Below are 12,128 nucleotides of genomic sequence, written 5' to 3'. Positions count from 1 at the left end.
TTTTATTTTTGTTTGTATTGTCCACCCCCTCCCTCCCCTCAGACAGCAACATCCCCACTGTCCTGGGAGGGCGCTAGGGCAATGCAGGACGTTCATTGTTGACACTAATGTGGAAACGTGGTGTTTTTTATTTTTGTTTGTATTGTCCACCCCCTCCCTCCCTCCCCTGAGACAGTAACATCCCCAGTGTCCTGGGAGGGCGCTAGGGCAATGCAGGGTGTTAATTGTTGACATTAATGTGGAAACGTGGTGTTTTTTTATTTTTGTTTGTGTTCTCTACCCCAGACAAAGCAGCATCCCCAGTGTCCTGGGAGGGCGCTAGGGCAATGCAGGGTGTGACTTGTTGACACTAATGTGGCGGTGGTTGTTGTTGTTAATTTCCCTGTTTCTCTCCCCCTACCCCCCTCAGGGCCAGACCCAGGACACCAACTCGTTCTTCATGTGCCGGACGCTGCGCTCGCTGGGGGTGCGGGTGGCCAAGGTGTCGGTGGTCGGGGACGAGGTGGGCGCCATCGCGCAGGAGGTGTCCGCCTTCTCGGCCCGCTACCGCCACGTGCTGACCGCGGGCGGGGTGGGCCCGACCCACGACGACCGGACCTGCGAGGGGGTGGCGCGGGCCTTCGGCGAGGGGCTGCGCGCGCACCCGGAGCTGGCGGCGCTGGCGGGCGGCTGGGCCGGCGCCGGGAAGCTGGCGCGGGTGCCGGCCTCGGCCCGGCTCCACTACGGCCTGGGCGGCGGCGGGGGGCGGCTCCCCTACCCGGTGGTCAGCGTCCGCAACGTCTACCTCTTCCCCGGCGTCCCCGCGCTGCTGCGGCGGGCGCTGCAGGCGCTGGCCCACCTCTTCCGCAACGCGGCGGTGCGCTACTCCACCGCCGAGGTGTTGGTCGACGCCGACGAGGCGGACATCGCGCCGGCGCTCGAGCGGGCCCAACGGCTGTTCGCGGGCCCGGGCCCGGGACCGGGCTGCCCCGCCCCCCGCGTCAGCGTCGGCTCCTACCCCGATTGGACCAGCAACTACTTCCGGGTCAAGGTCACGCTCGACGCCGAGAGCGAGGAGGCGGTGCGCGAGGCCAAGGCCGTGCTGCTCCAGACGCTGCCCCCGGGCTCGGTGGTCGCCCCGGAGACGGAGCCGCAGGCGGTGTCGGCGCGAGAGGTCTACGCGCTTGCGCGGTCAGGTACGTCACCGGCCCGGCGGTTTGAATACTCCCTGTAGACCGGGCTCTGTTTGAATACTCCCTGTAGACCGGGCTCTGTTTGAATACTCCCTGTAGACCGGGCTCTGTTTGAATACTCCCTGTAGACCGGGCTCTGTTTGAATACTCCCTGTAGACCGGGCTCTGTTTGAATACTCTCTGTAGACCGGGCTCTGTTTGAATACTCCCTGTAGACCGGGCTCTGTTTGAATACTCCCTGTAGACCGGGCTCTGTTTGAATACTCCCTGTAGACCGTGCTCTGTTTGAATACTCCCTGTAGACCGTGCTCTGTTTGAATACTCTCTGTAGACCGGGCTCTGTTTGAATACACTCTGTAGACCGGGCTCTGTTTGAATACTCTCTGTAGACCGGGCTCTGTTTGAATACTCTCTGTAGACCGGGCTCTGTTTGAATACTCTCTGTAGACCGGGCTCTGTTTGAATACACTCTGTAGACCGGGCTCTGTTTGAATACTCTCTGTAGACCGGGCGCTGTTTGAATACTCCCTGTAGACCGGGCTCTGTTTGAATACTCCCTGTAGACCGTGCTCTGTTTGAATACTCTCTGTAGACCGGGCTCTGTTTGAATACTCTCTGTAGACCGGGCTCTGTTTGAATACTCTCTGTAGACCGGGCTCTGTTTGAATACTCCCTGTAGACCGGGCTCTGTTTGAATACTCCCTGTAGACCGGGCGCTGTTTGAATACTCCCTGTAGACCGGGCTCTGTTTGAATACTCCCTGTAGACCGGGCTCTGTTTGAATACTCGCTGTAGACCGGGCGCTGTTTGAATACTCTCTGTAGACCGGGCTCTGTTTGAATACTCCCTGTAGACCGGGCTCTGTTTGAATACACTCTGTAGACCGGGCTCTGTTTGAACACGCTCTGTAGACCGGGCTCTGTTTGAATACTCCCTGTAGACCGGGCGCTGTTGGAATACTCCCTGTAGACCGGGCTCTGTTTGAATACTCCCTGTAGACCGGGCTCTGTTTGAATACACTCTGTAGACCGGGCTCTGTTTGAATACTCCCTGTAGACCGGGCGCTGTTTGAATACTCTCTGTAGACCGGGCTCTGTTTGAATACGCTCTGTAGACCGGGCTCTGTTTGAATACTCCCTGTAGACCGGGCGCTGTTTGAATACTCTCTGTAGACCGGGCTCTGTTTGAATACTCCCTGTAGACCGGGCGCTGTTTGAATACTCTCTGTAGACCGGGCTCTGTTTGAATACTCCCTGTAGACCGGGCTCTGTTTGAATACGCTCTGTAGACCGGGCTCTGTTTGAACACGCTCTGTAGACCGGGCTCTGTTTGAATACTCCCTGTAGACCGGGCGCTGTTTGAATACTCTCTGTAGACCGGGCTCTGTTTGAATACGCTCTGTAGACCGGGCTCTGTTTGAATACTCCCTGTAGACCGGGCTCTGTTTGAATACTCCCTGTAGACCGGGCTCTGTTTGAACACGCTCTGTAGACCGGGCTCTGTTTGAATACTCCCTGTAGACCGGGCTCTGTTTGAATACTCCCTGTAGACCGGGCTCTGTTTGAACACGCTCTGTAGACCGGGCTCTGTTTGAATACTCCCTGTAGACCGGGCGCTGTTGGAATACTCCCTGTAGACCGGGCTCTGTTTGAATACTCCCTGTAGACCGGGCTCTGTTTGAATACACTCTGTAGACCGGGCTCTGTTTGAATACTCCCTGTAGACCGGGCTCTGTTTGAATACTCCCTGTAGACCGGGCTCTGTTTGAATACACTCTGTAGACCGGGCTCTGTTTGAATACTCCCTGTAGACCGGGCTCTGTTTGAATACTCTCTGTAGACCGGGCTCTGTTTGAATACTCCCTGTAGACCGGGCTCTGTTTGAATACTCCCTGTAGACCGGGCTCTGTTTGAATACTCTCTGTAGACCGGGCTCTGTTTGAATACTCCCTGTAGACCGGGCTCTGTTTGAATAATCCCTGTAGACCAGGCTCTGTTTGAATACTCCCTGTAGACCGGGCGCTGTTTGAATACTCCCTGTAGACCGGGCGCTGTTTGAATACTCCCTGTAGACCGGGCTCTGTTTGAATACTCTCTGTAGACCGGGCGCTGTTTGAATACTCCCTGTAGACCGGGCTCTGTTTGAATACTCCCTGTAGACCGGGCTCTGTTTGAATACTCTCTGTAGACCGGGCGCTGTTTGAATACTCTCTGTAGACCGGGCTCTGTTTGAATACTCCCTGTAGACCGGGCTCTGTTTGAATACTCCCTGTAGACCGGGCTCTGTTTGAATACTCCCTGTAGACCGGGCTCTGTTTGAATACTCTCTGTAGACCGGGCGCTGTTTGAATACTCCCTGTAGACCGGGCTCTGTTTGAATACTCCCTGTAGACCGGGCTCTGTTTGAATACACTCTGTAGACCGGGCTCTGTTTGAATACTCCCTGTAGACCGGGCTCTGTTTGAATACTCTCTGTAGACCGGGCGCTGTTTGAATACTCCCTGTAGACCGGGCTCTGTTTGAATACTCCCTGTAGACCGGGCTCTGTTTGAATACTCCCTGTAGACCGGGCTCTGTTTGAATACTCCCTGTAGACCGGGCTCTGTTTGAATACTCCCTGTAGACCGGGCGCTGTTTGAATACTCCCTGTAGACCGGGCGCTGTTTGAATACTCCCTGTAGACCGGGCTCTGTTTGAATACTCCCTGTAGACCGGGCTCTGTTTGAATACTCTCTGTAGACCGGGCGCTGTTTGAATACTCCCTGTAGACCGGGCTCTGTTTGAATACTCCCTGTAGACTGGGCTCTGTTTGAATACTCTCTGTAGACCGGGCGCTGTTTGAATACTCTCTGTAGACCGGGCTCTGTTTGAATACTCTCTGTAGACCGGGCTCTGTTTGAATACTCCCTGTAGACCGGGCTCTGTTTGAATACTCCCTGTAGACCGGGCTCTGTTTGAATACTCTCTGTAGACCGGGCGCTGTTTGAATACTCCCTGTAGACCGGGCTCTGTTTGAATACTCCCTGTAGACCGGGCTCTGTTTGAATACTCTCTGTAGACCGGGCTCTGTTTGAATACTCTCTGTAGACCGGGCGCTGTTTGAATACTCTCTGTAGACCGGGCTCTGTTTGAATACTCTCTGTAGACCGGGCTCTGTTTGAATACTCCCTGTAGACCGGGCGCTGTTTGAATACTCTCTGTAGACCGGGCTCTGTTTGAATACTCTCTGTAGACCGGGCGCTGTTTGAATACTCCCTGTAGACCGGGTTCTGTTTGAATACTCCCTGTAGACCGGGCTCTGTTTGAATACTCTCTGTAGACCGGGCGCTGTTTGAATACTCCCTGTAGACCGGGCCCTGTTTGAATACTCCCTGTAGACCGGGCTCTGTTTGAATACTCCCTGTAGACCGGGCGCTGTTTGAATACTCTCTGTAGACCGGGTTCTGTTTGAATACTCCCTGTAGACCGGGCTCTGTTTGAATACTCTCTGTAGACCGGGTTCTGTTTGAATACTCCCTGTAGACCGGGCTCTGTTTGAATACTCCCTGTAGACCGGGCTCTGTTTGAATACTCTCTGTAGACCGGGTTCTGTTTGAATACTCTCTGTAGACCGGGTTCTGTTTGAATACTCCCTGTAGACCGGGCTCTGTTTGAATACTCCCTGTAGACCGGGCGCTGTTTGAATACTCTCTGTAGACCGGGCTCTGTTTGAATACTCTCTGTAGACCGGGCGCTGTTTGAATACTCCCTGTAGACCGGGTTCTGTTTGAATACTCCCTGTAGACCGGGCGCTGTTTGAATACTCTCTGTAGACCGGGCTCTGTTTGAATACTCCCTGTAGACCGGGCTCTGTTTGAATACTCCCTGTAGACCGGGCTCTGTTTGAATACTCCCTGTAGTCCGGGCTCTGTTTGAATACTCCCTGTAGTCCGGGCGCTGTTTGAATACTCCCTGTAGACCGGGCTCTGATTGAATACTCTCTGTAGACCGGGCGCTGTTTGAATACTCCCTGTAGACCGGGCTCTGTTTGAATACTCCCTGTAGACCGGGCTCTGTTTGAACACTCCCTGTAGACCGGGCTCTGATTGAATACTCCCTGTAGACCGGGCTCTGTTTGAATACTCCCTGTAGACCGGGCGCTGTTTGAATACTCTCTGTAGACCGGGCGCTGTTTGAATACTCCCTGTAGACCGGGCTCTGTTTGAATACTCCCTGTAGACCGGGCTCTGTTTGAACACTCCCTGTAGACCGGGCTCTGTTTGAATACTCCCTGTAGACCGGGCTCTGTTTGAATACTCCCTGTAGACCGGGCTCTGTTTGAATACTCTCTGTAGACCGGGCTCTGTTTGAATACTCCCTGTAGACCGGGCTTTGTTTGAATACTCACTGTAGACCGGGCTCTGTTTGAATACTCTCTGTAGACCGGGCTCTGTTTGAATACTCCCTGTAGACCGGGCTCTGTTTGAATACTCTCTGTAGACCGGGCTTTGTTTGAATACTCACTGTAGACCGGGCTCTGTTTGAATACTCTCTGTAGACCGGGCTCTGTTTGAATACTCCCTGTAGACCGGGCTCTGTTTGAATACTCCCTGTAGACCGGGCTCTGTTTGAATACTCCCTGTAGACCGGGCTCTGTTTGAATACTCTCTGTAGACCGGGCTCTGTTTGAATACTCCCTGTAGACCGGGCTCTGTTTGAATACTCCCTGTAGACCGGGCTCTGTTTGAATACACCCTGTAGACCGGGCTCTGTTTGAATACTCTCTGTAGACCGGGCTCTGTTTGAATACTCCCTGTAGACCGGGCTCTGTTTGAATACTCCCTGTAGACCGGGCTCTGTTTGAATACTCCCTGTAGACCGGGCTCCGTTTGAATACTCCCTGTAGACCGGGCTCTGTTTGAACACTCCCTGTAGACCGGGCTCTGTTTGAACACTCCCTGTAGACCGGGCTCTGTTTGAATACTCCCTGTAGACCGGGCTCTGTTTGAATACTCTCTGTAGACCGGGCTCTGTTTGAATACTCCCTGTAGACCGGGCTCTGTTTGAATACTCCCTGTAGACCGGGCTCTGTTTGAATACTCTCTGTAGACCGGGCTCTGTTTGAATACTCTCTGTAGACCGGGCTCTGTTTGAATACTCCCTGTAGACCGGGCTCTGTTTGAATACACCCTGTAGACCGGGCGCTGTTTGAATACTCCCTGTAGACCGGGCTCTGTTTGAATACTCCCTGTAGACCGGGCGCTGTTTGAATACTCCCTGTAGACCGGGCTCTGTTTGAATACTCCCTGTAGACCGGGCTCTGTTTGAATACTCCCTGTAGACCGGGCGCTGTTTGAATACTCCCTGTAGACCGGGCTCTGTTTGAATACTCCCTGTAGACCGGGCTCTGTTTGAATACTCCCTGTAGACCGGGCGCTGTTTGAATACTCCCTGTAGACCGGGCGCTGTTTGAATACTCCCTGTAGACCGGGCGCTGTTTGAATACTCCCTGTAGACCGGGCTCTGTTTGAATACTCCCTGTACACCGGGCGCTGTTTGAATACTCCCTGTAGACCGAGCTCCGTTTGAATACTCCCTGTAGACCCGGGCTCTGTTTGAATACTCTCTGTAGACCGGGCTCCGTTTGAATACTCCCTGTAGACCGGGCTCTGTTTGAATACTCCCTGTAGACCGGGCTCTGTTTGAATACTCCCTGTAGACCGGGCTCTGTTTGAATACTCTCTGTAGACCGGGCTCTGTTTGAATACTCCCTGTAGACCGGGCTCTGTTTGAATACTCCCTGTAGACCGGGCTCTGTTTGAATACTCCCTGTAGACCGGGCTCTGTTTGAATACTCTCTGTAGACCGGGCTCTGTTTGAATACTCTCTGTAGACCGGGCTCTGTTTGAATACTCCCTGTAGACCGGGCTCTGTTTGAATACTCCCTGTAGACCGGGCTCTGTTTGAATACTCTCTGTAGACCGGGCTCTGTTTGAATACTCCCTGTAGACCGGGCTCCGTTTGAATACTCCCTGTAGACCGGGCTCTGTTTGAATACTCTCTGTAGACCGGGCTCTGTTTGAATACTCCCTGTAGACCGGGCTCCGTTTGAATACTCTCTGTAGACCGGGCTCCGTTTGAATACTCCCTGTAGACCGGGCTCTGTTTGAATACTCTCTGTAGACCGGGCTCTGTTTGAATACTCCCTGTAGACCGGGCTCCGTTTGAATACTCTCTGTAGACCGGGCTCTGTTTGAATACTCTCTGTAGACCGTGCTCTGTTTGAATACTCCCTGCAGACCGGGCTCCGTTTGAATACTCTCTGTAGACCGGGCTCTGTTTGAATACTCTCTGTAGACCGGGCTCTGTTTGAATACTCCCTGTAGACCGGGCTCTGTTTGAATACTCCCTGTAGACCGAGCTCCGTTTGAATACTCTCTGTAGACCGGGCTCTGTTTGAATACTCTCTGTAGACCGGGCTCTGTTTGAATACTCTCTGTAGACCGGGCTCTGTTTGAATACTCTCTGTAGACCGGGCTCTGTTTGAATACTCTCTGTAGACCGGGCTCCGTTTGAATACTCCCTGTAGACCGGGCTCCGTTTGAATACTCTCTGTAGACCGGGCTCCGTTTGAATACTCTCTGTAGACCGGGCTCTGTTTGAATACTCTCTGTAGACCGGGCTCTGTTTGAATACTCTCTGTAGACCGGGCTCTGTTTGAATACTCTCTGTAGACCGGGCTCCGTTTGAATACTCTCTGTAGACCGGGCTCCGTTTGAATACGCTCTGTAGACCGGGCTCCGTTTGAATACTCTCTGTAGACCGGGCTCCGTTTGAATACTCTCTGTAGACCGGGCCCTGTTTGAATACGCTCTGTAGACCGGGCTCCGTTTGAATACTCTCTGTAGACCGGGCTCCGTTTGAATACTCTCTGTAGACCGGGCTCTGTTTGAATACTCTCTGTAGACCGGGCTCTGTTTGAATACTCTCTGTAGACCGGGCCCTGTTTGAATACGCTCTGTAGACCGGGCTCCGTTTGAATACTCTCTGTAGACCGGGCTCTGTTTGAATACTCTCTGCAGACCGGGCTCTGTTTGAATACTCCCTGTAGACCGGGCGCTGTTTGAATACACTCTGTAGACCGGGCTCTGTTTGAATACTCCCTGTAGACCGGGCGCTGTTTGAATACTCCCTGTAGACCGGGCGCAGTTTGAATACTCGCTGTAGACCGGGCTCTGTTTGAATACTCCCTGTAGACCGGGCTCTGTTTGAATACACTCTGTAGACCGGGCTCTGTTTGAATACTCCCTGTAGACCGGGCTCTGTTTGAATACTCGCTGTAGACCGGGCTCTGTTTGAATACTCCCTGTAGACCGGGCTCTGTTTGAATACACTCTGTAGACCGGGCTCTGTTTGAATACTCCCTGTAGACCGGGCTCTGTTTGAATACTCCCTGTAGACCGGGCTCTGTTTGAATACTCCCTGTAGACCGGGCTCTGTTTGAATACTCTCTGTAGACCGGGCTCTGTTTGAATACTCTCTGTAGACCGGGCTCCGTTTGAATACTCTCTGTAGACCGGGCGCTGTTTGAATACTCCCTGTAGACCGGGCTCCGTTTGAATACTCTCTGTAGACCGGGCTCTGTTTGAATACTCTCTGTAGACCGGGCTCCGTTTGAATACTCCCTGTAGACCGGGCTCTGTTTGAATACTCTCTGTAGACCGGGCTCCGTTTGAATACTCTCTGTAGACCGGGCTCCGTTTGAACACTCCCTGTAGACCGGGTTCTGTTTGAATAGACCCTGTAGACCGGGCTCTGTTTGAATACTCCCTGTAGACCGGGCTCTGTTTGAATACTCGCTGTAGACCGGGCTCTGTTTGAATACTCGCTGTAGACCGGGCTCTGTTTGAATACTCCCTGTAGACCGGGCTCTGTTTGAATACTCGCTGTAGACCGGGCTCTGTTTGAACACTCCCTGTAGACCGGGCTCTGTTTGAATACTCCCTGTAGACCGGGCTCTGTTTGAATACTCGCTGTAGACCGGGCTCTGTTTGAATACTCCCTATAGACCGGGCTCTGTTTGAATACTCCCTGTAGACCGGGCTCTGTTTGAATACTCGCTGTAGACCGGGCTCTGTTTGAATACTCTCTGTAGACCGGGCTCTGTTTGAATACTCTCTGTAGACCGGGCTCTGTTTGAATACTCCCTGTAGACCGGGCGCTGTTTGAATACTCTCTGTAGACCGGTCTCTGTTTGAATACTCCCTGTAGACCGGGCGCTGTTTGAATACTCCCTGTAGACCGGGCTCCGTTTGAATACTCCCTGTAGACCGGGCTCCGTTTGAATACTCCCTGTAGACCGGGCGCTGTTTGAATACTCCCTGTAGACCGGGCGCTGTTTGAATACTCTCTGTAGACCGGGCTCTGTTTGAATACTCCCTGTAGACCGGGCTCTGTTTGAATACTCCCTGTAGACCGGGCGCTGTTTGAATACTCCCTGTAGACCGGGCTCTGTTTGAATACTCCCTGTAGACCGGGCTCTGTTTGAATACTCCCTGTAGACCGGGCTCTGTTTGAATACTCCCTGTAGACCGGGCTCTGTTTGAATACTCCCTGTAGACCGGGCTCTGTTTGAATACTCCCTGTAGACCGGGCTCTGTTTGAATACTCTCTGTAGACCGGGCTCTGTTTGAATACTCCCTGTAGACCGGGCTCTGTTTGAATACTCCCTGTAGACCGGGCTCTGTTTGAATACTCTCTGTAGACCGGGCGCTGTTTGAATACTCTCTGTAGACCGGGCTCTGTTTGTATACTCTCTGTAGACCGGGCTCTGTTTGTATACTCTCTGTAGACCGGGCTCTGTTTGAATACTCTCTGTAGACCGGGCTCTGTTTGTATACTCTCTGTAGACCGGGCTCTGTTTGAATACTCCCTGTAGACCGGGCTCTGTTTGAATACTCCCTGTAGACCGGGCTCTGTTTGAATACTCTCTGTAGACCGGGCGCTGTTTGAATACTCCCTGTAGACCGGGCTCTGTTTGAATACTCCCTGTAGACCGGGCTCTGTTTGAATACTCTCTGTAGACCGGGCTCTGTTTGAATACTCTCTGTAGACCGGGCGCTGTTTGAATACTCTCTGTAGACCGGGCTCTGTTTGAATACTCTCTGTAGACCGGGCTCTGTTTGAATACTCCCTGTAGACCGGGCGCTGTTTGAATACTCTCTGTAGACCGGGCTCTGTTTGAATACTCTCTGTAGACCGGGCGCTGTTTGAATACTCCCTGTAGACCGGGTTCTGTTTGAATACTCCCTGTAGACCGGGCTCTGTTTGAATACTCTCTGTAGACCGGGCGCTGTTTGAATACTCCCTGTAGACCGGGCCCTGTTTGAATACTCCCTGTAGACCGGGCTCTGTTTGAATACTCCCTGTAGACCGGGCGCTGTTTGAATACTCTCTGTAGACCGGGTTCTGTTTGAATACTCCCTGTAGACCGGGCTCTGTTTGAATACTCTCTGTAGACCGGGTTCTGTTTGAATACTCCCTGTAGACCGGGCTCTGTTTGAATACTCCCTGTAGACCGGGCTCTGTTTGAATACTCTCTGTAGACCGGGTTCTGTTTGAATACTCTCTGTAGACCGGGTTCTGTTTGAATACTCCCTGTAGACCGGGCTCTGTTTGAATACTCCCTGTAGACCGGGCGCTGTTTGAATACTCTCTGTAGACCGGGCTCTGTTTGAATACTCTCTGTAGACCGGGCGCTGTTTGAATACTCCCTGTAGACCGGGCTCTGTTTGAATACTCCCTGTAGACCGGGCGCTGTTTGAATACTCTCTGTAGACCGGGCTCTGTTTGAATACTCCCTGTAGACCGGGCTCTGTTTGAATACTCCCTGTAGACCGGGCTCTGTTTGAATACTCCCTGTAGTCCGGGCTCTGTTTGAATACTCCCTGTAGTCCGGGCGCTGTTTGAATACTCCCTGTAGACCGGGCTCTGATTGAATACTCTCTGTAGACCGGGCGCTGTTTGAATACTCCCTGTAGACCGGGCTCTGTTTGAATACTCCCTGTAGACCGGGCTCTGTTTGAACACTCCCTGTAGACCGGGCTCTGATTGAATACTCCCTGTAGACCGGGCTCTGTTTGAATACTCCCTGTAGACCGGGCGCTGTTTGAATACTCTCTGTAGACCGGGCGCTGTTTGAATACTCCCTGTAGACCGGGCTCTGTTTGAATACTCCCTGTAGACCGGGCTCTGTTTGAACACTCCCTGTAGACCGGGCTCTGTTTGAATACTCCCTGTAGACCGGGCTCTGTTTGAATACTCCCTGTAGACCGGGCTCTGTTTGAATACTCCCTGTAGACCGGGCTCTGTTTGAATACTCTCTGTAGACCGGGCTCTGTTTGAATACTCCCTGTAGACCGGGCTTTGTTTGAATACTCACTGTAGACCGGGCTCTGTTTGAATACTCTCTGTAGACCGGGCTCTGTTTGAATACTCCCTGTAGACCGGGCTCTGTTTGAATACTCTCTGTAGACCGGGCTTTGTTTGAATACTCACTGTAGACCGGGCTCTGTTTGAATACTCTCTGTAGACCGGGCTCTGTTTGAATACTCCCTGTAGACCGGGCTCTGTTTGAATACTCCCTGTAGACCGGGCTCTGTTTGAATACTCCCTGTAGACCGGGCTCTGTTTGAATACTCTCTGTAGACCGGGCTCTGTTTGAATACTCCCTGTAGACCGGGCTCTGTTTGAATACTCCCTGTAGACCGGGCTCTGTTTGAATACACCCTGTAGACCGGGCTCTGTTTGAATACTCTCTGTAGACCGGGCTCTGTTTGAATACTCCCTGTAGACCGGGCTCTGTTTGAATACTCCCTGTAGACCGGGCTCTGTTTGAATACTCCCTGTAGACCGGGCTCCGTTTGAATACTCCCTGTAGACCGGGCTCTGTTTGAACACTCCCTGTAGACCGGGCTCT

The 12,128-nt window shown here is 52.8% G+C and overlaps 1 protein-coding gene across 3 annotated transcripts in view; it reads left to right on the top strand.

The window, feature by feature from the left end:
* The window catches only part of flad1 (flavin adenine dinucleotide synthetase 1), a 92,837-nt gene that overhangs the window by 9,426 nt on the left and 71,283 nt on the right, over positions 1 to 12,128 (top strand). For all 3 annotated transcript variants that reach the window (XM_087985187.1, XM_087985188.1, XM_087985189.1), the window contains exon 3: positions 410 to 1,175. In XM_087985187.1, coding sequence (XP_087841313.1) covers positions 410 to 1,175 — 766 coding nt within the window. The remainder of the gene's footprint in view (positions 1 to 409; positions 1,176 to 12,128) is intronic.

The sequence above is a fragment of the Chiloscyllium plagiosum genome, unplaced genomic scaffold, assembly GCF_037043375.1.
Source record: "Chiloscyllium plagiosum isolate Xiang-an unplaced genomic scaffold, Cpla_swu_hap1 HiC_scaffold_50, whole genome shotgun sequence".
Taxonomy (NCBI): Eukaryota; Metazoa; Chordata; class Chondrichthyes; order Orectolobiformes; family Hemiscylliidae; genus Chiloscyllium; species Chiloscyllium plagiosum.
The sequence above is the reverse complement of the archived record's forward strand: the minus strand, read 5'-3'. Positions and strand labels throughout refer to the sequence as shown.